The sequence below is a fragment of the Fusarium phalaenopsidis genome (genome assembly GCF_050370095.1).
Source record: "Fusarium phalaenopsidis strain FUZ10S chromosome Unknown contig_32292, whole genome shotgun sequence".
Classification (NCBI taxonomy): Eukaryota; Fungi; Ascomycota; class Sordariomycetes; order Hypocreales; family Nectriaceae; genus Fusarium; species Fusarium phalaenopsidis.
Window position 1 is genome coordinate 1,185,942 of NW_028145410.1, and position 27,537 is coordinate 1,213,478.

At 53.6% G+C, this 27,537-nt stretch overlaps 10 protein-coding genes across 10 annotated transcripts; 4 read left to right on the forward strand and 6 right to left on the reverse strand.

Annotated features, from left to right (window-relative positions):
* Positions 1-2,871: 2,871 nt before the first annotated feature.
* On the reverse strand, positions 2,872-5,009 carry LRP88_04669 (uncharacterized protein; the record flags this gene model as incomplete). The annotated part of the gene is made up of 3 exons (XM_083241240.1): positions 2,872-3,508; positions 3,561-3,726; positions 4,754-5,009. 3 exons carry the CDS (start codon positions 5,007-5,009, stop codon positions 2,872-2,874), a joined length of 1,059 nt encoding a protein of 352 aa, XP_083102388.1.
* A 2,505-nt stretch (positions 5,010-7,514) lies between these two features.
* On the reverse strand, positions 7,515-8,134 carry LRP88_04670 (uncharacterized protein; the record flags this gene model as incomplete). Its single annotated transcript, XM_083241241.1, has 3 exons — positions 7,515-7,688; positions 7,777-7,926; positions 7,988-8,134. 3 exons carry the CDS (start codon positions 8,132-8,134, stop codon positions 7,515-7,517), a joined length of 471 nt encoding a protein of 156 aa, XP_083102389.1.
* Positions 8,135-10,874: 2,740 nt separating this feature from the next.
* LRP88_04671 (uncharacterized protein) lies at positions 10,875-11,261 on the forward strand (the record flags this gene model as incomplete). The annotated part of the gene is made up of 2 exons (XM_083241242.1): positions 10,875-10,891; positions 11,069-11,261. The coding sequence occupies 2 exons, from the start codon at positions 10,875-10,877 to the stop codon at positions 11,259-11,261; spliced, it is 210 nt and encodes a 69-aa protein (XP_083102390.1).
* Positions 11,262-11,761: 500 nt separating this feature from the next.
* LRP88_04672 (protein-tyrosine phosphatase-like protein) lies at positions 11,762-12,568 on the forward strand (the record flags this gene model as incomplete). Its single annotated transcript, XM_083241243.1, has 1 exon — positions 11,762-12,568. One exon carries the CDS (start codon positions 11,762-11,764, stop codon positions 12,566-12,568), a length of 807 nt encoding a protein of 268 aa, XP_083102391.1.
* A 206-nt stretch (positions 12,569-12,774) lies between these two features.
* LRP88_04673 (mitochondrial 37S ribosomal protein mS45) lies at positions 12,775-13,908 on the reverse strand (the record flags this gene model as incomplete). The annotated part of the gene is made up of 2 exons (XM_083241244.1): positions 12,775-13,317; positions 13,489-13,908. 2 exons carry the CDS (start codon positions 13,906-13,908, stop codon positions 12,775-12,777), a joined length of 963 nt encoding a protein of 320 aa, XP_083102392.1.
* Positions 13,909-14,511: 603 nt separating this feature from the next.
* Positions 14,512-17,120, reverse strand: LRP88_04674 (response regulator; the record flags this gene model as incomplete). Its single annotated transcript, XM_083241245.1, has 2 exons — positions 14,512-14,709; positions 14,763-17,120. 2 exons carry the CDS (start codon positions 17,118-17,120, stop codon positions 14,512-14,514), a joined length of 2,556 nt encoding a protein of 851 aa, XP_083102393.1.
* A 1,396-nt stretch (positions 17,121-18,516) lies between these two features.
* Positions 18,517-19,199, forward strand: LRP88_04675 (uncharacterized protein; the record flags this gene model as incomplete). The annotated part of the gene is made up of 2 exons (XM_083241246.1): positions 18,517-18,691; positions 18,742-19,199. 2 exons carry the CDS (start codon positions 18,517-18,519, stop codon positions 19,197-19,199), a joined length of 633 nt encoding a protein of 210 aa, XP_083102394.1.
* A 763-nt stretch (positions 19,200-19,962) lies between these two features.
* LRP88_04676 (glycosyl hydrolase) lies at positions 19,963-20,946 on the forward strand (the record flags this gene model as incomplete). The annotated part of the gene is made up of 1 exon (XM_083241247.1): positions 19,963-20,946. One exon carries the CDS (start codon positions 19,963-19,965, stop codon positions 20,944-20,946), a length of 984 nt encoding a protein of 327 aa, XP_083102395.1.
* Positions 20,947-21,131: 185 nt separating this feature from the next.
* On the reverse strand, positions 21,132-24,497 carry LRP88_04677 (lipase family protein; the record flags this gene model as incomplete). The annotated part of the gene is made up of 1 exon (XM_083241248.1): positions 21,132-24,497. One exon carries the CDS (start codon positions 24,495-24,497, stop codon positions 21,132-21,134), a length of 3,366 nt encoding a protein of 1,121 aa, XP_083102396.1.
* A 1,374-nt stretch (positions 24,498-25,871) lies between these two features.
* Positions 25,872-26,765, reverse strand: LRP88_04678 (uncharacterized protein; the record flags this gene model as incomplete). Its single annotated transcript, XM_083241249.1, has 3 exons — positions 25,872-26,318; positions 26,371-26,583; positions 26,643-26,765. 3 exons carry the CDS (start codon positions 26,763-26,765, stop codon positions 25,872-25,874), a joined length of 783 nt encoding a protein of 260 aa, XP_083102397.1.
* Between the last annotated feature and the right edge of the window lie 772 nt (positions 26,766-27,537).

The window sequence follows — 27,537 nt, forward strand, 5'->3', positions numbered from 1 at the left end:
CTCTTCCTCAGGGCTCAGCGCCACGACGACAGGGTGGTTATTGCTGTTTGATAAGTCGTCAGGATCTGGGGTATCGGCATGCGATATATTTGAAGACATCGAGCTTCGCCGGCTACCTGCGTCGCCCGACAAGTTGTGGTGCATGACACGACTGTGTGCAACACTAGGCTCCTCATTAACGGAGGCTGAAGGGGGTTCGATTGGTGATCTCCTCTGCGCTTCGATGGTCGTCTCTGCTGCGGGGCGCATGCGAGTTCTCGCGACGCGGTCTCGATCTTTCTTTTCAGATACCATTAGCAGGCCTCGCCGTTGTCTTGACCTGATTCGTAGTTCTGTTCTTGGTTCTTTGGCCGGCCCAGGGAGATCATCCGCGTGATTGCGGGGAGCTGCAGCCGTCTCTGCACTCAAAGCTCGTTTTGTACCCCGGACACCTGAAGCCTTGTTCGTTGACTCTTTCATTGATGGTTTAGATGTTATGCGTTCGGCTCGTGTTGGAGCCATGTTGGGAAGGGGTCCTTTTTCAGGTCCATCGTCACCGTGAGTGCGGTTCTGGGCTGAAAAAACCGCATCCGTTTCAGAATCGCGTGGTGGTGGTGATGGTGATCTTGATGGTTGCGCCAGAACATCGTGACGTGAAGAGTTCCCTTCACTTTGTTGAAGCCAGCTTTCAAATGCTTCGTCCTGGGCCATCACTGGCTCTACAGAGTCTTGAGCTGGCCCTGAAGCCCTGGCATCCTTTGGTGGTAATGAAGGAGACCGTGATGGTTGCCTCGAACTCTTTTTCCGGTTGCGCTCATTGGCTGGGGGCTCGACAGCCTGGCTTTCGCGGTTCCTGGGCTGGGCGGGCGCGGGAGCTGGAACAGAGGCCACCACACCCTTCGATGGTAAGGGGCGGGACCTCGATGCTTGAGCCGGGCCCTTGTGGCCTTGGTGGCTGGCCTCTTTTTGTCCAGGTCTATCGTGGTTGAAGTTTTGTTCGTTCCCTGCCAGTAACTCTCTGAGCGATGCCCGTTGGGGGAGCGTGCGGCGAGGAGCTATCTGACGGGGGGCAGGATTGACGTTCGCTTTCGCGGGGTTGTCTGGAGGGGGCGGCGATTTGGAGCTTCTGCGATCACGGTCGACTGTGCCTGGTGGCCTTGGCCTTGCGGTGATTTGTGCAGTCTTGGAGGCTTCGTTCGTCCTCTCTTGGAGGGCTTGACTTTGAACTGAAGGCGCTGAGGATGTGTAGGGCGTGAGTGTCAAAGTCGCCCCAAAAAGGCTACGAGCATGCCCCAACTTATTCGGGGGTGACTCCTCACGCCTCCTTCTTTTTGATGGCCGCGCATCCTCGGAAGGCGAATCCTGCTGCTGCCCAGGGCTGATGGCCATTTTGCGAGCCTCGTACGGCGAGTGAGGGGAGATGACTGCTCTCCCGATCCTCGAGGCTCCCCCAACAAGGTCTGTAAGCGGGCGATGGCGAAGTTGAGAGTGAGAAGACTGATCATTTCTCGGGGTACGAGCTGAGGCGGCAGTTGATCCTGGAGTCCGAGTACCAGCATTCGCACGGCGTCTTTCAACGTCTTTTGCTCGCTTGTCCAGTAGTTCTGTCAAATCCTGCTCTCTCTGCCCAGTGCGGTCCGAGACTTGCACAATGGCAGCGCCCCGATCCAGCTCGAACTCGTCGCCCTCGTCCAGGTCCCCTCCTTCCTGCCAATGAGCATCTCCGATGAAGTGGCCGCGGTCATCGTAGACCATAATACGTTTGTTGAAAGTGTGGTACTTGAGGACTCCATCTTGCCATCGTTTTTGCTTTCGCTTTAGGTCATGGGTGAAGAGGCAAATGAAGTCCACCACGAGAGCCAACGTCGGTAGCGAATTTGAAGTCATGACCAGGGAGGATGAGCTAGCCAGAGCGTGGATGCGTCAAAAAAGAATATACTTATTGCATTTCGAAAATAGGACAAGGAATCCTACGTTTCGAAAGGCCGTACAATCAGGCGAGGGCCTCAAAGGTCCTTTGCGATTGAACTAACACGACAAGTTCAAGGAGGGACGCGTTGGTCCGCACCTGACGGGCACTTGACGCGACGCCAGATCACGTGGCTAGCATCACTCCACTTTAACCAGGCTCCCCTCCAGGGCGGCTTCTGCCTGGCAAGGCCTGTGCAACTACCTACCCTAGGCCGAATGGCCGAGGAGACCATTCCAAGCTTTTTTTACCCTGGAAGTTAAGATGGATCTTATAAGCCTCTAAGTTATGAAGGCCCTCTAGATATACCTTGTAGGGTTCGGAGGGCTCTGGAGGGCCGTTTTATGTTCATATTTGCACTCCTGGAACGGTGGAGCGGCCAGAACTTCCAGAAGAGCGGCTCATCGGCGACGGATCTCCCAAATGGCCCCGATCCCGCGCATTGTGTATTTAAACTTCCATCGTGCATTAGCCTAGCTCTAAGGAAGACAACGCCTTTCTATACATGGCGTATTAATGGCAGGGGAAGGGCAGGGTTGTCACGCGGTTGTTGGTGGTTGAAGATTGGTTGGTGATCACGTACAGAGCTGGATAGTGTGTACAGTAGATAGAGGACAAAGGAACTTAGTATTCTATGGGTATCAATAGATGTCTTTAAAAGACTTGTGTGGTACCTAATTGTACCCGATGCAACTTGAATAAAACGCTGATATGCCGTCCCGTCCATGATGGCAAGCTATTATCTGAGGCCTGCTTCCAACCAACGCCATGAATGGGATAATGCCAAATTTGAGAACCCCCACAAAATTCCTCCACAGTCTGCCCCTGTGTTCTCTGCTTCAAAAAGTCTAGAAATCTTGCGTAAAATGTCTTGAGAATGTTAATGCACCAGATGAGGCACAACCCAAGTAAGGTACTGCCCCTTAGCGGGACATGTAATCACCACCACCAAGAGATTCGAGGTCCATTGGTGTCACGGGTCCTGGACTACCGAGGGGAGCCAGTCTAGGCGATCGGGGCTTGAGCGGAGTAGGCGCAATGAACCGCGACTCTCGAAGAGGAAGAGAGCTCAGCGAGACACCGGCATCAAGTTTGTGATCGGACTTGGCCGAGCTGCTGATGAGCTCGTTGGCAGCCATACTGGCTTGAGCAATCATGTCCCGCTGGTATTGTTGCAACTTGCGACGGAGTTCCGTCTCATGCATTGACTGGTTGGTCGTGCGGGGAGTTGCATGAGAATCGGGCCCGATGTCAGACGAGAGTGTGCCTGTCAAACCAGGACGCAGGTTCGTCTGACTGCCGTTCCTGTTCTCATAGTTGGAAGGATAGTACTTCCCCATAGGCAGGGGGCTATCATGGAAGCCAGGAGCCAGGTAAGAGGCAACAGGCGTGTTTGATTGAATCATGGAGGCATTCTGGGCGGGGTGTGAGGTTGGACGGTCGGCGTAGACTGGTCCCGACTCTGAGATAAGGCGGCTCATTCTGGTGTCTGGGTGATGCTGAAATGGGTGTGGGCGATGTATGCGGCTGTTGGGGTCTTCGTGAAGTGGGAAATAACCTCTGCATTCAACTGGTTAGAAGTTGTTCTGGCCAACAGGCTTGCTAGACTTACCCAGGAAGATCACCTCGTGCTGAGAGAGGCTCAGGTGGAGTGCGCGCGGGAGCAGTGCTGAAGCGCTTGAGTTGCGGCAGCTCAATGGCTATGGGTCGAGCACGGCTGCGACTGCGCGGAGTAGAAGATCCAGATGGGGTGCCAGGGATCGATCGATCATTATCATCTGGGGGAGGATGGATGTGAGTATAAGAACTTGGACAAGACGAATTGATGATGAAAGGCCGAGAGGGGCTAGTGACGAAGAGGATGAAAAACAGGAATATGAGGCATATGATGGGATATAAGAGGCTTTATTAGGGCAGAGCCATAACCAACATCCATGACAGGGCGAGCGTCACTTAAACGGCCGGCCCCGGGAAGATGGGGCCGCTACCCCGCGATGACTGGAGTCTTGAGTGTGGGGAGAGGCACGAGTAGCGCGATGCACGACAATCTGCCCGGACCTGGTTGACCGGGAGGCCCGGCCCGAAAGAGGTTGGGAAACGTGTTGCGAGAGGGGTAAAAAAAGTGAAGGCTGAGGATGATGGGAGTGGTAGGACGTGATAGAAAACAGCTGCCAAAATGAGCGAGCGACGTGCATCTGAAAAAGATATGGCGAATTGAAACGGGCATGGGAATCTCAACAATGGGGGTGCGGGAGGCTCCCGAGACCTCTCATCCGGCCCCGCGCTGTGCGCCAGTCATTTCCAAATGGCACCATTGGCTGCTCTGAGACCGGAGGTTGTGCTGACGGACATGTGGATGCATCGCAGCGTGGGACTCTCAGCGTGGCGGCGGCTCTTAATTGCTGGAGCTCCTCAATCAACTTCGTCCTCGTACATGTCGCATTGGCCGCGAGTTGGGTAATGGTGTACAGTGTGCAGTTTGTGCCATGTGTCAGGGGTTTCTTGGTTCCTCTGAGGGTGCTTTTTGTGGCGTTGGACCGGGTTGGTGAAGAATTGGCGCCGTGTCTCTGGTTTCGGAGGTTTTTGTGACGACCCCGGGACCAGCGACTGTCCGTCTTCGGATTTGTCACTCGGGCATGGTCCCCGATGATCATGTTGATAGGAGGGATACTTGAGCACTCACTCAAGAGCAGGTGATGGGAGATCAATGGGGAAGAGGTGGGGTACATGGGCAATCATGGGATGGTCGGAACACCCAAACATGGCTATCCGCAATCTTTCATTCCAGAAGTGTGGAGGGCTCACCTTGAAAACGGGCATTGTAGGCACGGATATCGTCTCCGTCGATATATCCCTCTCGGCCGAGGGCAGATCTCGAGTGCGGGAACGTCGGGGTGTTGCGTCCGGACAGTACCAAGTCGCCGAGGTCGTCAGATCGTGGGCTGTTGGGAGAGGAGGTGATGGAAAGGTCGGAGTTGGTGGACATGGTACGCCCAGGCATCGAGGGTCGCAGCCTGGGCGACAGGTAAGGGGACTTGATGGAACGGGCGAGGCTGGCCATGGTGTCGTCGTCGTTTGTCGATGCCTGAGGCTTGTATCTCTGATGAGGTGCTGCCTGGCTGATTAAACAGCCCGAGTCGTGGATCAAGCGCCAGCGTCGTTGCATGAATGAAGGGAGCAGGTTGTTCGAGACGAAGAGGAAGCCGAGTGACAGGAATGAAGCTGAGGAGGAGGGTAGGGCGGCACTCGGAGGCTGATTATGTGCAGTGAGGGGCAGCTCTTGTCGCAGTTGAATGGATGGCGAAGCGAAGCGCAGCGCAGCGACTTTGTATCAAGGAGAGGCCGCGGAGTCGCGTGCGATAAGTCAGATGGCGACTGGAATTGCCAAGAGGAGCTGGATAAGCAGACGAAGAGAGGTAGACGCCCGAAGAGTGAATTGGTGAGAGAGGGAACAGAGGTGCTAAGAAGAGAAATATTGAAGGGGTCCGAAACGGTTTTGTTAATAACCCGGCGTCAACTTAGGACTTCTCTGTCAGGACTGATCTTCCCGTTCCATCCCATCCTCCAAAAAGTGGGAATCTTGGACAGCCTCCGCTAATGATATCGGGGGGAACCAGGACGAAGCACGAAGGTACCCGACGGGACGGGGTGAGATTGTCAAGGGCAGGGGAGCGAGGTGGACCTCTGCGGCGGGTTTCTTTGACCTTTTGGAAGCTTGGGGCCCGCTTTTAGGTACCTCGTCAGGCTCGCAACTTGATGGAGGGGGGTTTGGCATGTAGCATTGTATGCTCGTGGGGGGTTTATCCTGGCGAATAACGACAGATCTGTACCTTGCCTCGTGCGTCGTATCTGTACAGTTGGCGAGCAGATACCTGCGGGACGACCCTGCAGGCTCCCACTGCGACCAACAGCAAACAAAAAGACCGGCGTTTGTTGAGAGTTGGCGAGATACAGGATTATTGTCGAAACGAGACTCAAAGAGAGACATTCGACTGCGAATCAAAATAGACAAATGAAGGCTCAGCAGAAGGAATACGAGTCAACCAAATGACTCTACTGCTTGCTAGTGCTATTCGTGAGAGCACCCGACCCTTCAAGATAATCCTCCGCAGGGCCAGTGGTGTCAGACCCTCAATGACGAAGTCTGCGGTTAATTGTCCGGCTCCGCGGTCGCCTCCGTGCCTTGATGCTATCGTCATGTGGAGCGAAAAGACAAGGCCTTCACACAAAAACCCATCCAAGGCTAAGAAAAATCGAGAAAAAAATTATGCTAAAAGAAAAAAAAAAAAAGTGGCAGGCCCCTCTGTGGATGCAAGCAAGCAAGCAAGCCTCGTGCTTGTTTTGCTGAGGAATTCTCATTCTAAGAAATTCGTAATCTCAGCTTTTCGTATCGCCTCTTTTTTTTTTAGACCATAACTTCCCACAAAGAGTGCCTCTAACAAAACCCAACACGGGCGGTCAAGGTCTCGACTTCTCATTAGCACCACGTGCATTCTCTCGTGGTTCTAACTTATGCTTCCAAAGGTGATGATCAGCATGAGAAACTCTGACCAACACGCCTCTGTCCTTCTCCGCCGGAATGAACAGAGCGAATATCTTGGCCCTGGCACCGAAAACAAACGGGATTTAACAGCAATCCACTCTCTGGTCCGTTCACCGGTATCTGATCGACGTCATGGCGTCGACAAGGACAATAGGACCCACATCGCTTCCTCGCAAGCACCGCTCCTTTTGTTGCCAATGGAGAGTCGTCGTCCTCTCAGGCCCTCGTCGGGCACAAGATACCACTGATGGAACAAGGCTACCAAGGCCGGACTGGTAGGGCCAGCCAGTCAAGGACCCGGACCCTTGAAAGGACCCTTCTCCCTCGCTTCAAATCCGTCATCGTCACCTTACCACTCAGAGTCTTGGTTTGGGGGCAAACTTGTCCGTGATCGACATTGCCCCCTCTAACTCTCCCCTTCGGATGTCACACACTGTGCCTTGGTGGCGCGATATCGACGTCGGTCTGCATTGCCCTCTATTTGTCTCACATTTTACGCGCGCGGGGCAGATCACAGTATCACGGTTCTTTGCCTTGAACGGCGCTTGTGTGACCGTTTGCTCTGCGGTACGCCGTGATAGATAACAAACGGCCGTGATGATTTCACAAACAGCGAGTAACAATGACCCTCAACCGATGACTGGTTGCACAGGTTTCATCACAAAGGGCCGGCCAACTCTAGACACCACCTTGGCAAACTGTTGGTTAACCTTGACGGGAGGCTGCCGCGGGAGGTTGCCGTAGTAAACTGCAACATGCTCAATTCGGTAGATAACTGTGCGATTAAGTTTGATACGAGTAAACCAGGAACATAACAAGTCTCGCTCGTTGTACGGGTAAATGAAACGGGGCGAACGAGGGCATTGATTCCAAGCCAGTGGTTGAACGATCCAGCAGCCCGCCGGCGGGCTTCCCAAGCAGCCGTCATGAGTTGTCCTGCTCATCACGTCACAACCTGCCATTATATCGATGTCAGTTCCATCATTCCTCCTCTTGAAAGCCAATTCGCCGAGCACATCATGCTCAAACGTGGGCACGACCAGTAAAGCGCGATCGCGTGTCGCGGTGCTTCCACCAATATCCAAGGGCGGCCAGAGTCGCAATGAACCACAGTAGGGCGCTGGTCAAGTCAACCCACACAGCGTTCTTCATGCGCTGGACGTCGCTATCGCCCTCGGCATCCTCATTGATGTACATCTGCACGCGTGTCACACTCGAGTCAGCCGATGATCCATCAAATGCCGCCGTTGATCGTCGGCACTAAGCACATGAGAGAGAGGCATACCTTTCCAAAGACACCAAAGAGGGCGATCCAGAGGATGAAGAGGATGAAGTCCCATATCGCAACGACAACTCCCGCGATACGTAGGATGAAGGGGACAAAGTAGACAACGCATGTGACCGCTGAGATGCTACCGACGACCACGGCGTAGATCTACTCTAGTCAGCGATTTGCGCCTAGGCGTACAGCCTGCAGCCAGCCGAGGTTCACTCACCCATTTCGAGTCTGAGTATTTGTGTTGCTGGTTGGCGTGATGGAGGTCGGTGCCGTATAGACCACATGTGGTCAGGGCGAGCGCGAAGCAGCACAGATGAAGGGCCGAAAAAAGCACATAGCTTACAGCCAAGTCTTTGATGCCCATTGTTATGCCGTGTCTTCCTTGGCCGTGTTATTATGAGTGGGGTTTGCGTGCACCACAGAGGAGAAGCTCGTTGTCAAGAGGAGGAGGCTATCTTCGGGTCGCAGCGGGGCAGCGATTCAAGGAAGGTGGGTTATAGGAGCGTCAAACTGGCGGTGATGGTGTTAGGTCGGATCAGGTCAGTTTTGAGGAAGCTTGTGAAGGCGCGCCACTGTGAGCTTCAAGATCGCGACTGAACAAAAGATGCGCAGGAGCAACTCGTACCTTGGCAATCTCGAGTTTCAATTAATACGTAGGCAGGAAGAGTCTATGGAGTCATTCTGGGCGACTAGGGCAGCCAGGCCATCTAAATCAACAAAAATTGTGACGGTCCTTGGAAATTGTTGTGAATCAACAGCTGAGAACGATGACGTAGGGGTGGAGCAAGCTTGTGTTAGCCAGACGAATGACCCCTGACCCCTAAGGAACCTTGATTTTGAAGCTGGACCGGGTTATTCTATTTCCGCTCCCTCTAATCCCTTCATCACCCGCCCCGCTGCCATGACCGCATTGGCTCAATGAAAGCGCCAAAACTCTCGGTAAACTCGCCCTTCCAGGCCTCAACCCTCTGACCCGTCATGTCGTTTCCATACAGGTCTCCTCGCCGGAACATGTCGACTTTTTTGCATCGCCCCGAGGCTGTCCGCTGGTCAATTTCAGCACTAACATAATACCTAAATTAGCGAAAGAATCCAGAGGCATTCGTTAAACTTACATCTTAATATTTTTGGGTGAAAGCGCGTTTCGGAAATCATGGTCCTTGAGCCATTCCTTGTCTTTGTGCCTCACATGCACTTCACTAACCCAGCTTCGTGAGTGTAGTGATTTCTCTGCCAAAGGCTCTGGTGTGGAGAACGCCAGGAGGCGTCTATAGCGGCCCTCCGACTAGGAAATTTCCTTCTTATGATCGAACCTGTCATATTGTGACTCCTAGTTGGCTGTATTCCAGCAGATTTCTTTATCTTGGAGCCGAGCTGGCAAATCTTTGACAAGAATTCTAAGATCGCAGCTGGTCGGATGGTCGTATATACTGTGGACTCTGATTGTGATCGCCCATGCCCAGTGTTTGGTCCAGTCTCGATCAGGATGAATCGCATGCTCCAATTCTCCAGGATGAAGCGAAGCCATCTTCTTCCATGAGGCTCCCGCTCCGAAGAGTTGACCATTGTCTCTCTGAAGGCGAGGCTCATACGGCCACACTCCCAATAACCCTGGATTCCGGTCCTTCTTGGAGTGAGGCTGCTCTGACCAGTCGACCCAGTAGTTCCATTGTTTGCCAGAAATAAGCGGCGGGCCGCTTGCAACCGTGTCGACAGAATTCGAGGGGCTGATCTTCTCGCCCGCGCTTAGAGGGTCATCGCCGTAGGGTGGAGGGTCATCTTGGGACTTCTCAGAGGATGCTGGGTCACGTCTGAACCACTTCATTTTTCCTGACTGTCAGTTGACAAAGGACATCACTGGATCAACAGCCATCAGGGAATTTTATGATCAACTTGAAACTTTAAAATGAAGCCAGATCTCGACTGTAAAGCATTCATTTTGATGATGCCTACAAGTCGCGGAGTTGATGCCAGATGAAACTTAGACTGAGCCCGTCGCCGACCGTAGTAACTGAATGAAACGACATGATGACATGAATTTCAGATGAGTACACGAGACGCAAATATGCTGTGATTACCCTTATCCAAAGAACCCGGGTGCCTTTGTACACACGCGAATCGAGATGGCCGTCAATTTAGAGATCCATGGATCAGTCTTGGTGGTGTCGAGGCCAAGACACCACGGCCCACACAGCAACCTCTCCACTGTGTAAAGAAGACTTCTAGAAAATGCGCAGCCCTCAAAGTGAAGCAAAGTGCTGTGTTTCAGTGGGACGTCGCTCGCAATTCTGCAACTCCTGTCCTCTCGTTTCCCAGCTGCCTGGATGCCCAGGGATGCACGCCGAGCACCGCCACACAGCATCTCATGTCAGCTGTCCATGCGGCTCTGCGGAGGGGGAAGGTCACGGGGCAAAGCAGCACCTTTGTGGCTACCAAGTCAATTTCAAGGAATCTGGTCCAAAACAGGGCTTGTGATGAACCTTTCAAAGTTACTTTCACAAGGCTAACTGGCTTATTAGCCATGAAAGCACAATTGTGCCCAGTCTGAGCGCTAGACACGACGTCAGCAGTCTAGGCTGCTGTCAACTAACACTAGCTTGACTCCACATAGAGCCGTTGCCTTTTGCTAACGCCGTGAGGCCCAGTGTCAAAGATGAGGAACTAGCCCGTGTGCTTTCATAAAAACAGAGGCTTAGCAGTCGTGCCTTGTAGTCATTGTACAAGGCTTTCTGTTATTCGGGATATCACCTGTGATTGTGCGCAAATTCAAGTGGGCTTTCCCACCTCTGTGGATATTGGCCTCTTAGACAACTGTGATCAAGATGGCGATAGGAGGCACTGTGAGTGCCTGGGAGGCTGATATGGCTGCGCTCACCGAGATAGCACTGCCGGGGCATTTCAATTGTGATACTTTCACTTGGAAATCGCGGCGCCTCACCACACCGTGTACAGTGTCGAGGCCTCTTGAATCGAGTATATATCTACGGATGTCTGGCCTAGGACTTTGAGGAAGACACAAACAAGCAATCTCCTTAACAAAGACACTCATCAATATCAACACCATCAACACCAACATTAACTTCTTCTTCTTCTTCTTCATCAAAATGGCTTACACCAACTGGTATGTTTCTTGGATAGCGCTTTGCTTCGGCCCCTGACCTTCAACAGCAACGGCAGCAACTCTACCGAGAGCCACCGTCGACCTGTCAACTTGGCCAACCCGCCGCGAGTATGGCAATGCGTATGTTTGACCAAATATGCTACTTCTTCTGATGCTGAGATGCTAACTATGGCCCAGTGCAATTGCAAACAGGGTTGGTTCAGCATGGCCCTTGACTCAGCTTGCCCTGGGTGTCTCGTTCGACGCTGTGGCAGCTGCACCTACGCCGCATCCTGATGAGCGAATCATGGATCAGTCTGTCCTTACCGAGGTGGAACAACCCAATTTCCTTTATCTAGAGTGTGCTGGATTCGAGGTGGAGCGTATGTGAACTAGAAGGGATGGGAGCGCTCGCTTGGCATGCATTGCATTATTGTTTATCGTCACTAGAGAGGCTGGCACTCACGTGCGGGATAGATAAAATACATTCTTTTTTGTAACTGTCTGATCTTCGCCACTTCAGCCCTATTGCTATTACTATTGTCAACTGTCAGCACCAGCTACCTGTGGCCAACATGGTATCGGAGCAGCTCTTACATTAGGGCCGAGGTAACTAACCCGATAGAGTCTTGACTTTCCATTCCTCCCATCTACATCATGGATAAAATAAGTCACGCTCTTGAACGTAGCTTTCCATTATAAGGATCCCCCTCGGGTTCTATTCCCATGCCGAGGCATGAGTGGTGATGCCCCACTCTTCCGACCGCAAGTTGACATCCACATCCATCATCACGGCCCGTAACACATGAGACCATAAAAAACATCTCGGGATCTAAAGTGATATAGCTACATATCGTCTAGTTTCCTCTTACCCATAAGCCCATCCCAGCCATGTCCGATCTCGGCCCCCCTTTCCACCACATCCCCGGTCTCCCCAACTTCCGGGACCTCGGAGGTCATCCGATCCCCATCGCCTCCCGACCGGGCTACACCATCAGGCCCGGCGTCGTCTTCCGCTCCGCTGATCCATCCGGCGTCACTGATGAGGGCGTCTCCCATCTTCAGGACCTCAAGATCTCTCACGTCTATGACCTGCGCTCCAGGCCAGAGATTGAGCGCTACTCCTCGGCAATTCGGGAGTGGCCTGGTGCTGAGCGCGTCTTCGTCCCCGTCTTCATGGACGAGGACTACAGCCCGGAGGCTATCGCGATACGCTATCAGAACTACACCGCCGAGGGACACGAGGGATTCACTGAAGCTTATCGGACCATCTGGGAGTCGGGCATTGGACCTATCAAGACGATCCTCTCTCACCTAGCCAAGCCGGACCCCTCTCCGTTACTCGTTCACTGCACGGCGGGCAAAGACAGAACAGGTGTTGTCTGCGCCTTTGTCTTGTCCATCTGCGGCGTCGATGACGAGACCATCGCCCGCGAGTATAGTCTCACGGAGGCCGGACTGGGCGACTTTAGGGAACAGCTCCTCAACGCGGTGATGAAGAGCCCCGAGCTCAAGGGGAACCCCGAAGGTGCGAAGCGCATGCTTGGAGCGAAGCCAGAGAACATGCTCGGAGCACTGAAGGCCATGCGTGAACAGCATGGCTCCGTAGAACAATATGTCGTTGAGAAATGTGGCCTCTCGCAAGAGGAGGTTGAGCAGATTAGGAAGAACTTGATCGTGCCGAGCACGAGTACGTGAGAGGCACACAAAAGGAGAGGGGGATGAAAATCGAGGTCAGTCGTTAGCATAAATAGAATATCGTGCTTTCATAGCACATCATCCATGTCTAATTAGTTCATGACTTTATACATGGCGTTGGTATTCTTATAGTACAGTTGCGCCGCTGGCCAAGCAAAGCGATCCCCCATATTCCATCCCACATACGACATACATAGTAATACACTTCAAGGAACAGATGTGGGAATCTTGACCAATCCGCGCTTGCGGTCCTCGTGCGGCGCACCGTACCGCCAGCCAGTTCCTCTCCTCGACCGGCCGTCACGTCCAACATCGTCGACGTTGATCTCCTTAAACCGGAACTCGTACCGGTCAGTCTTTACCCTCCTCGTCCGTGACTCCTCGCGCTGGCGCTGCTCCATGATCTTCTGGGCAACCTTGTCCTCTTCTGCCTGTGTGGCTTCCTGGAACTTCTTCAGGCTCTCCGCACGGTCAGCACCCTTGAACACTTCCCGCTCCATGTCAATCAGCTCAGGCTGAGGCGATCGCTTGTCAGCAGAGAGCATCTTGTCGTGGAAGGCCTTTGCGGCGTCTTCTCGGGTAAAGTGTCGGGATTCGGAAACGGGTTGGAAGAGCTGTTGCATGGTGAGGTTGTGGACGTGGATCTCGTTAATGGGTTCGTGAGGCTCGTTCTCCTCGCCTTCTCGGAAGGATGTCTTGGGGAGCATCTTCATGACAGCCTTGGCGTAGGGGGTAGCTAGTTCCTTGCCCTTTTGAATGTGTTAGCTTGGTGCCAATACAAGTAGTGCGATACAAGCGAGGTAATGGTGTTGCTATCAGGATATACAAGTGTCTAACCATTGGAATGTCTTCAAGACTAATCGAAAATTTTTGTGTAGTCTCATCACAGCAAGCAAATGAAATTAGAAAAAAGTACTCACTTCTGTCACCCATTGCTTCTCCACCTCCTTCAACCGCACCACGGCAGCAACTCTCCTCACGTCGACGTGCATCTCAGCAGACACAGCCTTGAGCGACTCTCCCCGACGCAACACCTTGTCGTAGATGAGCTCCCGAGTCTGATCGTCCAACACAGGCTGACTTCGGAAGAGAGGGTTGAGGGGAAAAGGCTGGTCTTGGTAGGGACCGAGGTAGTTGGGAGAGCCGTTGGATTCCGCCAGGTTCCTGCCGTTGCTCGAGTTGAGCCACTCAAACATCATCATGCGGCCCTTGCTCATCTTCTCGCGGCATGGTGTCGTCGAAAAGGTCCGGACAAATGGCGCGGCGGTCCTCGAGGTGAGTGAGGCGGCGGCATCGAGGCCAGCCAGCGGCACCGACGCGCCGCATACTCTGGGAGGCATGACTATAGCGGCTTCGAGAAGTCTCTGACCACGAGCTGCATTACATGCGACCCGGAACCAATTGATTAGAATTGGTTGGGTGGAAGTTCAGAGAAGCTGGGTTGATTGAGGTTGGGGTGTGCATTGTCGAGTAGCAGCAATTTTTCAGGTCTGCGGAATTACTAATATCCGAATAACCAGCCCCCAGCGTTCCATGGACCCACCCAATTGAGAGGGGAGCTCCATCAAGCTCAAGATGAGCATTGTGATGTCTCAACGACAAGTCTCCATCGTTGAACATTGGTCAAGTTATCTCACGGCTTCCAAGTTCACTGTATCAAGTTTAATGTTTAATAAAAAGTATTGACATTGAAAGAAATTGGTATTCGTGTGTATCTGTTACCTGAGCCGTCATGCAAGCGCCAACCATTACCACAACTCCCAGCTATCCAATCCCGACAACCACATAATGCAAGACATTAATCCAGACAAATCAAGGCTAAGCAAGTCATCCAGAAGAACATCTATCCAACCAGCGTATTAGCGTTAGGTGTATATGCCTCGGTTTCTGTCCCTGTTCAGCGTATTTACTCAGGGGCTTGATAACGATCAAGCGGAAGGCCATCAGCTCGCCTTAGAGCTCGACAGCCGATTTTTTTTCGACTTGGCCTTGGCTGCTACTGCTGCCGCCTTCTTGGCGGCTTCGTCCTTCTCGGCTTCTTGAGAAAGCTCCTTCCACTTGCGCCAACCGTCAAAGTCGATCAAGGCTTGCATGCAACCCCATTCCATGACTTTCCTCTCAAGCCAAACGAAATTAACAGGCTACCGATCAATCAGTAAGAGATCCAATGTGTAAAGAGTGTACTGGAGCATACCTTGGTCAAGAAGTCGTTGCAACCGGCCGCCAAAGCCTCGTGTCTGTCGCTTTGAAGGGAGCTAGCAGTCAAAGCTACAATAATGACGGGGCTCTTGAAAAGAGTCGTGTTTTCAAGTCGATCCTGATCTTTGAGCTCGTCGGGATTCTCTTCGGGGACGCTACTACTATTAGGAGTAGAAGAGAACACGCCGATCGAGTTGACTCGCTCTAATCGTCGAATTTCCCGAGTCGCATCCAGGCCGTTCATGACAGGGAGTTGAATGTCCATCAGAACCAGATGGAATCCGCCGCTTCTCCACTTCTTGACAGCGTCTCGCCCATTCATGGCCGATGACCACCTCACCTTCAGCCGCTTGACAAAGGCCTCCAGAAGCTTCAAGTTGATTGGGTTGTCTTCGACAATGAGAACATTGATAGGAGGTACCCCGCCATTGAGCATACCCGGAGGTAGGTTCGGATGCTCGGCCTTCTTGCTCTTCTTAGGACGGCTATTCGGAAGTCGAGGCGACGAGATCGCGGGCGGAGGACTTGCGGAACGGACTGGTGTTGGCTCGGGAGCGGGCGGCGTCGGTAGAGGAGGGGCGGCTGGAGGCATGCCAGGGGCATCTGACGAGTTTGAATGAGTTCGCGAGTGCGGTAGTCTCGGATTAAAATGTTGCGTACCATGATTCGCGTGATTCACGGTGGCAGCGGCGGTCAATGACGTGGACGAGCCATTAGCTAGAATTGTCGGGGACGATGTGTGAGTTCGGACTCCTCTTGGGCGCTGAGGTGGATATCCGCGTCGAGTACCTCCAGGGGATGGAATGGGAGGGATGTGGCCGGTACCAAGCACAGCGATAGAGTGCGGTGCTTGTGTATTAGATTGCGACTGGGTAGGCGCTGGAGGATGTGGTGAAGATACGGCACCTGCATGGGCGCCAACAATGGGGAAGTACCCCTCACTGGTCTCTGTAGGCCGACCATCTTCACTATAGTAGATATTCCCAATATAAGCAGGTCCAGCAGGGCGAGGCGAGGCCTTGGGTTGGCGCCGGGGAATGTCAATAATCAGTGCCTCTTCGACACTCTGGCCGCCAGGATAGTATGCATCAAGTGTTCGGCCCATAGGCTCCTCAGGGCTGAGGAATCGTTCTTGGTGTTGGTCTCGAGGGCAGATGCGAATGTTCAGATCGGGAGAATCAAAGGTCCGTCCGAGCGAGTTTGCATATTTTCGTAGAATCATGTCGCGAACATCGTCGACGAGATCGTCCTCGTTGACGGTAACGAGCGTGGCCGAGGCATTAGGCCGCTTGACCCAGATCTTGCGGGTCACCATGTTGGCGTCAATAGGTATGAGCGTGGAATTGTCACCGACCAGCTCATTCGTCGAAGGCTGGTTATGGAGGAGCGTCTTGATCAAGGTCGTTTGACGGTTGGACAGCAAGCTCTGTCGTCGCGGCGGCGGGGCAGGCCGTGGTGCTGGCGAACCCGGTATCGACGGAGCCGCGGTCGGGGGGAGCCCAGGGGACAGGGCAAAAGTCGAAGGTAGCGCCGGCGTCAGGGGCGCAAAGGCGGCGGACTTGGGGGAGGAGGGTGCGGCGGCTTGATCGGGACTCAACGGCTCGTCGTCATGGTGTCGGGCAACTTCAGCACCAGTGTCCAAGTCAAGGTCAGGGACCGACTTTGGGTGGGCCGTTGGAGACACTGGTGACGCGGAGGTTGCGTCTTCGTGGATGCGGCCGAGGTTCGAGCTGGCCTGACGCGGTCGAGATGGCGACGATGAGGGCGACGAAGAATCTAATGGCTTGAACGAAGGAGAAGTCAAGCGCGGCGGACGAGGTTGCGGTGGATGTGAGGAGCCTTGCAGATCGTTTCTCGGCAGAGGCTGGTCACTGGAGCTAGCGACGGTTGTTAGCGGCGAGTCGCCGAGGCTCTGGTGGTCTTCAGGCGAGGCCGGTTGTTTCAGCACTGAACTGGTCGCTGTGTCTGGCGCTGTGGAATGGTCAAGAGCCGGTGGAACCGCTGACTCCGAGGAGCTGTCCGCCGCCGCGATTAAGTTTGCTATATTTGAACTTTTTGGGCAAACCTCAACCTCTTCACTCTCATCTTGTTGTTGGGAGCCATCGGGCGTTGATGTCGTTTCACGCCTTGTGCTCGCGGTACCTCGAGAATGGCTGACGGCCCGACGAGAGGAGCGGTCCCCTTCAGCGCCAGACCCCTGGCGAGCTCGATCCCGATCCCAGAAGGGGCGGCTGCCGTGCGATGATGTTGTGTCGGTGAAGCTCTGAGCTGACGATGCAAGCGAGCCAGCAGTCGAGTGCCTTCGCTTTGTGAACTTGGCTCTGAGGCGCGAGGCAATGTCGGTAGCCCCCATCAGGACGGCATGGGCTTGCTGAGCTGGCAGGACACGGCCGAGGCGTGGAGCTCAAGCTGGAGCTGGAGCTCCAGGTGGTATGGCAGGGCGGGTGAGACAAGGAAGAGGGGATACCAATCGCTCACAGATGACGAGAGATCCGCTCGAAAGGAAAGGCGTGCGAAAAATGGAACACAAGAAAGAAAAGATGAAAAGAATGAAGGCCGCAGGGTGCGTGGCCAGCCGGTCAGTAGCTTCGCAACATCGACGATGACCAAGGTCCCTCGGACAGGGTATCAGAAATGAGGCTGATGTCACATATGATGATTAAGGAGAGAAATAGACGGTAAACAAAAAAGGAGTCCAGAAACCGGAATGAGGGAGAAGCAAGAAGATGGCGATGATGACATGGAAAAAAGAAGATGAGGAGGGGGAAAATACGGCGTCGCCCAGAAGTTGGTCACCGTGATGCTCCCCTCGTCCAGCTTTGGGCTGTCGAACATCGATAGCCCGCGATTGCGCACGCATGCTTCTGGTGTGGTAATTTAAAGCCGAGCCAGCGCGGCCCTGGAGCTGTACAATGCACAGCTCATTGCATCCATCCGAGCCTATTCTGCCCATTCAACGCCCTCCCGAGCGTCTCCATCCGACAGGGGTCATCCAAGTTGGGTCGTCGACGTGCTCTTCTGTCGCCTCACCCGGACTGTCAAAGATGATCAATCAAGCCCCAATCCCTCACAACGGAACCCCGGCGATCCGGTTCTTTGGGTCTTTAAGCCCCGTTTCGATCGGATTGGGATGTGTTTGATCCTGTCTGTTCAGCTGAGGCTTCTGAAGAATCCACCTTGACGCTGTCACATCTCACATGCGCTGCGGCGCGCCTCTTCACATGCCACCGCGTCTACCGCCTGCGCGTTTGTTGTGTGTTGTTTGCCTGGATTTCATGTCAGTGTTGCTGCCCCAATGCGGGCGAAAGTGATAGGCTTTGGCAAGGTGTGAGCATCCTTTCTGGCACCATGCATGCTGGCACTAGTTCGGGCATCCACAGGAGAGGCACATGATGCTGCTAACGGTTAATCGAGTTGAAATCGATGCCAATATTGGTAGTGGCAAAGGAAGAGATCATCAAGCAGTATTGAAACATGATGGGTGACGAAATCAAGCTTTGGCGGGGGATCTCCACTGTGCAGACACTGGCTCACAAAAAAGAACACACATTCTAGCCATCTGACATAAATATTAGATGATTTATGACTAGGCTTATGAGAAGAGAGTGCCTATAATTATGTCAGCTTATGAAGCAGCCCTTAACCTTTTTGTAAACTCAACATGTCCAATCATCAATTACCAGAGGCCAGGATATCCAACTCTCACCCTTCATCAATCGTTCTAGTCCGCGCCCATTAATCCTTTCAAAATGGCACCGATCCTTCATCCTATACTGCCTCAAAGCGAGGAGGCCCTCGACAAGCCAATTCCACGTGGGCCCAAATCTCCAAGGCGGCTTGCGCAAATCCAGGCGCAGAATCGGCGGCGTGAGCATTTGGCACGACACCCATCCTACTTTGAGAGTATAGAGCATGAACTAGCAGGTATTCCATTCAATCCGCCTCATCTAACCTGAAAGCTGACCTGCGACTAGATCCCGTTCTCTATGAACGCCTAGTGAAGCGGTTTCAGACAGCCTCGGAGCGTGAAGCCGAGGGCAAGGTGAAGGGCTATGGCAGGACCCTCGAGGCTGACCTACAACGAGGAGAGTCCAAGCTATCCAAGTTGAAAGAGTCAAATGGGTCAGGGCGCACACCGAACGGCATAGATAACTCTGAAGGCGACCTCGAGCACCCGTGGGAAAAGCCAGCAACCGACAAGGCTCATGGTCTACAGCTGTGGCATGCATTTCTGGAAGAGCGATTCGTCCATGGTCTCGACGAAGACATAGATTATCACCCCATCGATGGGGATGAAGACCTCGACACTATGATCAGGCAGGATGCCCAAGACGCCTGGTTCGATGATGAAGAGCCGAGCTGGGTTGACGATGAGGCGTCAGGGACAGCCCAACAACCAAGACGGGGCGAGACGGGCATCCAAGACTTCTAGATCCATGAGGCCGAATTACAGCATCGAAGAGGGATACAAGGCTCTGGGCGCTCTGTGGCTTGCCCTGCAGGACAAACAGGCGTTACATCTCGCACATTAATGCCTCGTGGAGCAGATTTGAACGACCTGTCCTGTCCTCCCAGCCGACTTATTGAAGGTCTCAAAAGCACGGCGAGCCTCAAGGCTTTCATCTACACCATCACGCACAACCGTCACATGGAACAAGCACACCTCAAGTCCAAGGCTGGCCCTCTTGGATGTCACCAGATGTCACCAGATGTCACAGCCGACAATGCTATTTACCCTGGAGAAATACCCATCGAGGTCTTGTGAGTCTTGGCATCCCCACCATCAAGGCTGTCTTGTCAAAAGTCGTCTTTCATCGAATGGATATGGCATGGACCGTCCACTCGGGTGTTACAGCTCCAACGCGGTGTCGTCGCCGAATTTCGACTCCGCGCCGTGAACCCCGCCCACCGGATTACCGAGCCGGCATCCCGACCACATGAACCCACCTTGAAAGGTCCCAAGACAATTTGCCTGCACTACTATTAGGCGACTGAGAGGAAGAAGCGGGTAAATTGGGGGGTACTTCTGGATAAATTGCAAGATTTGTCTGGGGTAGAGCTTCACATGGACCTTGCAAGTATACGCGGGGTCTCACATCATATATTGAGCCACCTCCCAAGCTTCACATCGCACGACTTATATCCAAACACATCAAACTCTTGTTTATACACGCCTTCTTCTGAAACTTGTCAACATGGCGCCCCTCATTACAAACATTTATACCGCTGATCCCTCGGCCCACGTCTTCAATGGCAGGGTCTACATCTACCCCTCGCACGACCGCGAGACAGACATCAAGTTCAACGACAATGGCGACCAGTACGACATGGCCGACTACCATGTATTCAGCACTGACAGCCTCTCACCCCCTGGTGAGGTCACCGACCACGGCGTGGTCCTAAAGATGGAGGACGTCCCTTGGGTCTCCAAGCAACTCTGGGCCCCCGACGCCGCCGAGAAGAACGGCAAGTATTACCTGTACTTCCCCGCCAGGGACAAGGAGGGCATCTTTCGTCTCGGCGTTGCGGTCGGGGATAAGCCAGAGGGCCCGTTCACGCCGGATCCTGAACCTATCAAGGGGAGTTACAGCATCGACCCAGCGTCCTTCGTCGACGATGACGGTCAGGCGTACCTCTACTTTGGCGGTCTCTGGGGCGGACAGCTCCAGTGCTACCAAAAGGGCAACGACATATTTGACCCAGAATGGCAGGGCCCCAAGGAAGTCAGCGGTGAAGGGGTGATCGCCCAGGGACCAAGGGTCGGCAAGCTCACCGAAGACATGCACCAGTTCGAAGGCGAGGTTCAAGAGATCACCATCCTCGCACCAGAGACGGGTAAGCCGATTCTAGGCAATGACCACGACCGTCGCTTCTTTGAGGCTGCGTGGGTACACAAGAGAGGTGACACTTACTACTTCTCCTACTCTACCGGTGACACCCACTTCCTCTGCTTCGCCACGGGCAAGTCTCCCCTTGGACCATTCACCTATGGCGGGCGTATCCTGGAGCCTGTTTTGGGATGGACGACGCACCATTCCATTGTCGAGTTCAAGGGCAAGACGTATTTGTTCCATCACGACTGTGAACTGAGCAAGGGCGTGGATCACCTTCGGTCTGTGAAGGTGAAGGAGATCTTTTATGACGATGAGGGCAAGATAATTACCACGACGGCGGATTAAGTCAGTAGTTGTACACGTTGTGTATGAGAAAAGCCAATGCGATAAAATGTAAAGATCCATTCCTATTTTAACCCAGTCATCCTACTCGTTATAAATTATCCAAAACCAACACTATTGTACATCTATGGCCAAAGCTAATACTCTAACCATCATGGCTATACTCCCCTGGGTATCAGTCATCAACGTTACTCTGCAATTCCGAGGCGAAGCTTGTTCAAAGCCTCCTCATACTTGGCTGGATTGTGGTCAACCAACATGCTCGTCCCAAACCTCATCTCCCTGAAGCGCGCCTCGACGTCCCTGACGTACTTGAGCACAATCCTCTGCGCCGGCTTACCAATGTTATCTTCCTCCAGAAGGAGAAAGGCATCGCGTCTCAAAACCCGTTGGCTCTCAATGGTGAACACCTCTCCTGGTGGCACCAGCTTTCGGTTCGTCATCCCTGCTCTCAGGCCTTGCAAGACAGAATACCCCCATTTAGATGTATCCCCCGAGGGAACCGAAGGCAACCCACCATACCACTTGTCTGCTATCCCTGTTTGGAAGGCCTGCCATATTCGCTGACGAATCTCGGCCTTGGCCTGTTGCTGGTCATTCTTGAAAGCAAGTGCAACTGCTTGGAAGTCGTGTAGCGCACCAAGCGACAGATAGGGTACAATGTCGTTTCCATGGACGATAGTAGTGATAAGGCCACGGGTACGTTTACGGAGAGAGGCCGACATTGTGCCAGGAGGTCCATATGCATAGACATGAATTGGGCGCCTCGGTGGCAGAGTAGAGTGGATGGGGAGGAGTCCATCAGACTTTTGATCACCAACCGATCTGTCTGGAGCATCAGTCGCAGTGACAAAGCCAGTGCCAGTGGGATTTGGTTCTGAGAGCATTACTCCAAGCAATGCTGTTACTGCGCCTCCCAGCGAGTGCCCGCAAAGCACAAGCCCATAATCTGGGAACTCGAGCAATGCTTCCCGAAGGGTAAACAAAACACGCCTGTCACCTCCGTACAGCAGCCGGCGAGCAGAGGCATGGACACCCTTGTGTACCTTGTGACCTCGTCCACGCCAGGTGAGGACATCGTAATCACAGGTCATGTCAGCCAAGACATCTTCAAACCCTAGGGTTCCACGACAAGCAAGGACGACTGCCTTGGCATCGTGGTCCAACGAGATGTAGTGCACAAGGGGCACGCCTGTCCCGGTTGAGCCGCTCGAGTCTGTTCCACCCTGAGGGTCGACAAACGAGGCCAGGAGGATACTGTGGGTATCCGACTCGGTATGATGGACAAAGTGTCGGACATCTGCGTGGGTGCTGTCCCAAGCTCTCAGGAGAGGCATTTCTTTGGATATTCCCATAAACTTCAAGAATGCAGAACCATAAGAAGCAGACGAGAACCGCATGTATCTTGTGATGTTGCGAAGAACATGGGCTTGAGGGAATGTGCCGTCGACCATGCCGTCGCGCCGAAGGCCGCCCAACGCATCCGACGCCGTGTAGGCGCTCTTTTGATAGTAGTAGGACAGAACCAAAGATGACTGGGAGTCATTCGAAGCCAGACTATATAGGCTTGGGGCCTTCCGAAGCACCCGATGGTGACTGAACTGAGGTGGCTCAAGGAGACCGGCCTGCTGAGAGCTCTTTGCCCAGGAAGAGTCAAACGTAATCCCACTCAAAGACACACTGGGCGAGTGGTTTGAACCTGGGTTGGTTGATTGGATGGAGTATGTGTCTGTTTGAGAGATCATGGAGTCGCGTCGACGCTCGTGGATGGAAACATAACTCGCACGAGAAGAGTTCCGCGGGATCATCTCTGCCTTTTCAATGCGCCGCTGCTCTACCGAGGAGGGAGGGCTGGTGATTGACTTGATGTTGTTGGGCTTTGTGATAGTCGAGGTTCTTGATCGAGGTCTTGGCTTGCTGTCGTTTGAAGGAGTGTCCTTGTGCCAAATGTTGGAGAGTGATTGACTTCCTTCTCGAAGGACTTGTCTCAGACCACTTTTCTTCTCCGATGTCTGGCTACTACTGGTCGACGAGTCAGACTTCCTCTTGGGCAGAACCTTCCTGGATGTTGCAAGAGTCTCTCGGGAACCGCTGGATTTATTGCGGGTGTTAGCTGCATTGATGGGTGCCCGAGGCCTCTTCTGGTTTGCCTCGCGTTGCGTACTGGAGGGTTTCTGGGGTTCTGTTGGTGAAGTTGGTGGCGTCGCAGGAGAATTCGCCCGTGATGGTCTTCCCTTTTCGTCTCGAGCAGCTGCGGTGCTTCGAGGTCTAACGGTTGCTTGCGAGGAGCTTCGAGACGATTGCTCATTGAGAGTCTTGGAGACCCTCGAGCATCGTGGCGGGGGAGACTTGGTTCCAGGTGACCTTGTCTTCTTGGCCGGCTTTGGTGGTGGATTTGGCGGTACATCTTCTTGAGGGGTGTCATCCGGTAGCTCGATTACAGGTGGAGAGCTTGGAGGCTCTTCACAGCTCTTGAACGAAGCGTCTCCGGTCCTAGACCTTTCAAGCTTGTAGACGACGCGGTAACTTGAGGCTTCAGCTGGCCCATCTGATAGTTGACTGAGGCGACTGCCCCCTTGGGGGCGTGATGCATTGGTCTCGATGATCTCTGCGCCAGGTAGCGTAGGTAGGGGGAAGGGGTTGGGCCCATTGACATCAATTGTGATTGTCTGTGTTGAAGTGACGGAATTCGAAATAGTGACGGAGGTGTCGGCAGGGAGTAGTTTAACCATTTCATCCTTGAGTCGGCATACCACTGCTTCTTCGTCGTCAGCCGGGGCTGCCTGGGACACTTCTACCACCTCCCTTCGCAACATGCTAGGGCTGTTACCTCGTGAAGGCGGCGTTGTGGACTTTGGTCGGAGAGGGCTTCGAGGGGCACGGTCTTGGATATCGATCCTTTCGCCATCGTTGAGGACAACAACATCCCAAATAACTTCTTCGCACTCTTGCCGACGCTTGTCCTCATCAACCATCTTCCAGCACCATCGCTGTAGGTATGCCAATGCGCACAAGCCAAGGACAAGGTCCATGACACCAACGGTCTCTCCTTCAACTCCAATAGAAGTGTCTGTGAACTCGCGTCGGATCAAGGTAATGATGCTGGCAATGGCTCGAGATGAATCAGTAGACCCAAATAATTGATCAAGTGACGACAAGATTAGTTGCGAGACTCCGGAAGCCATGGAAAAGGTTGTACTAGTCAAGTGGAAGCCAGCGCTCGTCCAGAAGACGGCCTGGGACATGGCATGGTGAAGGTTCTCGAGACTTCGTTCAATGATGGACTCGGCTTCAGCAGCAGCCAAGTCGCTTCGGGATCGCGCAAGGGTTTCTCTTCCAGCACGGCCCAGTACGGTTTCGACCATGCTGCGAGCGAGTTCCAGGGAGGATAGGGTAGTGACCTTTGCGGCACCGAGGCCGTAAGAGCCAGCGGTCGAGCTGAGTCGGATGGCTAAGCATGTCGAACGCGTTGCGAGACTGACAGCTTGAGCAACCGGAGAGGGCAGAAGAGTGCGGCCCGGCTGCGGTGGAGGTACAGCCTCGGCGTCGGACATGATGCTCTCGCTGTCCATGGTGATGAGGATCGAGGCTCTTTCGGAGAGAGCATGGAGCGAGAGTGGAAACTGGACTCAAGGAAACGTCGGAGACTATTATTTAGGTCTCAAAAGCTCATTAAAGAGGCTGGCATTCAAGGGTCCGAGTTCTGAAAAGAGAGGGCACAGATTCGAGGGGAGGCTTTAGAGAAGCTCCGAAGTAGCCAGGAGAACATTGTAACGACGGTGGCCGCCTTGCCGTACTCAACACCAATGACACGGCTGGAATGTTGATAAGAACGTGGCAAAGGGCGGATGGGCATGGCATGTCGTTGGGAGTGTGGCATGGGCATGGGGATAATAACAAGGATACTCTAGAAGCAAAGCCTCAGACGGGAAGAGATGACGAGATGTGAAACAAATTTGCATGTGATTGCCAGCGAAGAGCGCCATGTCTTTATGCAAAGGTGCAAGTACCTTACAAAGCCTCCTCCTGGAGTAAATTATATGGCTTCCGTCGCACGGTCTTTACTCTTTCCAAAATCATTATATCTCAGCTTCAAGGAGAATTTGGCGTCTGAGAGGTTGTTGCAACGGCCTCGTTAGAGTTTGTTCTGGTCTTGGCTTCATTTGGAGCTATTTCAGGTACCTACACCCATCATCCGGCAATCTCGGGTGTTCCTGGATGTCTCAAACAGGATAATCTCTTTACAAGACTGTCCATGCCAGAGAAAAAAAACATTCGCGACTCAAATTGACATGAGTTGTTTACTTTGAAAAGACAGATAGAGGCAGCTTCCGCATATCATCTCGATGATTGAGATGTTGCGGTAATTGCGAGTGCAGCTTCACGGATCGCGGCACTTGTTCCGCGACACAGGAGAACCGACAGGGATAATCAGCCCAACAAACAATGACTTCGGCGCAAAAACTAGGAACCAAGACGCCTCTCAGCTTCTGCTTATCAGTTCAGCTCAGCTCAGCTCGCACGCAATCGAGAACCGCGCCCCGACCTTGGGATCGTCTAGAACCCCCATGTTTGCTTCGGGATTTGGGGCTGACTCCCTTCCCTCCTCGCGTCGAGCTTTGTTTTGGTCCCTGAAACCGCAAATACCTGGCTAGCATCCGCAAGTCGTAGGGATAGGTACTTGGTGTAAGTTGATGATAACCTTTCCCCTCGGGATTTTCAGACGCGTCTGGGGTTAGACCCGGTCCCCCCTCATGCCGTCATGATCCCGCTGGTGTCAGACCAACCCAGTCACAACTTTGCAAGAGGCGCATTTCACAGTCTTTCTAAGATTGATCAACGCACCTTGTTTTTAATTTAGGGTCAAGGATATTATGCTCTATTCATACTCGTTTCGTCCTGGGTATTCATCCACCATGTTATACATTTTACCGGCCCATCCAGCCACCATCCACAACCAAGATGTGGCCGCTCACATAGCCACTGGCCTTGCTCGCTAGATACACCGACGTACCCTTGAAGTCCTCCGGGGAACCCCAGCTTCCGGCAGGAATGCGCGAGGTGATGCTAGCCAGGCGCTCAGGGTTCGCCAGCAGAGCCTCGTTCATGTCTGTGGCGATGTAGCCGGGGGCGATGGCGTTGACCGTGATGCCCTTGGACGTCCACTCGTTGGCGAAGCTCTTTGTGATCTGGCCCACGGCGCCCTTGGATGCGGCGTAGGCGGGGACGGTGAAGCCGCCCTGGAAGGTGAGCAGCGAGGCAAAGTTGATGATGCTGCCGCGGCGGCCGGTGACGGGGGAGGGCTCGAGCTTGAGCATGTGGGCGCCGACGTCTCGGCAGAGGGTGAAGACGGAGTTGAGGTTTACTTGGATGACCTGGGTGTGTCAGTATTGCCTAAATGGGCAATGGAACTGGTTAGATACATACCTCGTTGAAGTCGCTGTCGGGAAACTCCTCGCAAGGATGTCGTCGCTGAATACCGGCGCAGTTGACCAGAATGCGAATTTGGTGTCCATCGGCAAGGACCTTGGGCACGAGCGCAGCAACAGATTCCTGCGACGATAGGTCGGCAGTGTAGATGAAGGCCTTTCGGCCCAGCTTCTCGATAGCCTCCTTTGTCGAGTTGACAGTGGTATCCCGCTACAATCCTCATGTCAGCACCACCACCTCTCTCCCAGAGTTCTCATGAGATGACGTACCTGGACCAGGATGATGTCGGCACCAGCCTCGGCAAGACCAATTGCGACGGCCTGGCCAATGCCACGGGTGCCACCGGTTACGATGGCAGTCTGACCCTCAAGAGAGAAGAATGAAGCAGCCATTGTGAAGTTCGTAGCAATGTCAAGTTACGTTACGGGGTGGACAGAGGATGGTGTTTTTGTTTTATTCAACGAGGGGCAAGTCCCCCCGCGGGGTGAAGGTTGACGATGGAGGGGCAGTCCCCCCCGGCTTCGGAAAGCGTCATTTGGAGCGGCTTAAACTCGGCCTCGATGGTCCAATTCTTTCTCGTAAAAGTCGAGCCGAGTCAGGCCATGGGCCCGTTGTCAATTGTAATGCCCCTGCCCTCGTTGGAGAGGAGCAGCTAATGCGTGCATTCGCATTCGCAGGTGCCGGAGAGAAGTCCGGGCCCCGGCCATATCGCCGTATAAAGCCCCGCATGAAGCCCATAAGGAGGGGTGGCCGGCCCGTACCTGTACGCTCATGACTCTGGACTCTCCCGACTCATGTTTTCTCTCGACAAGGGAACTTTACTCTGTCAGTGACATGAGGAACTGGTGTAGAGATTGTGGTTGAGGACGGATAAAGTTGCCCTCCTCTCAACTACTCTGGACAATGAGCCGGCGAGGATTACCATTCTAGGCCATTCTCCAACGCCGTCTCCAAGAACAGTGGACCGGGCAACTGAAGCGGACGCTAGCCAGCTCGAAGAATTAGCGCTTGAGCACCCCGCGGGAGGGAGGAGCTCCGTCAGGTTTTGTTTGAGCTGGGTCAGCGGGGGAGGAGTGTGCCTGGCTTTCAGTGTAAGATGGCTGGCCAACCAAGTCGTATCTAAAGCTTCCACACACCCCTGATTAAGTCAATGTACTTGTACCT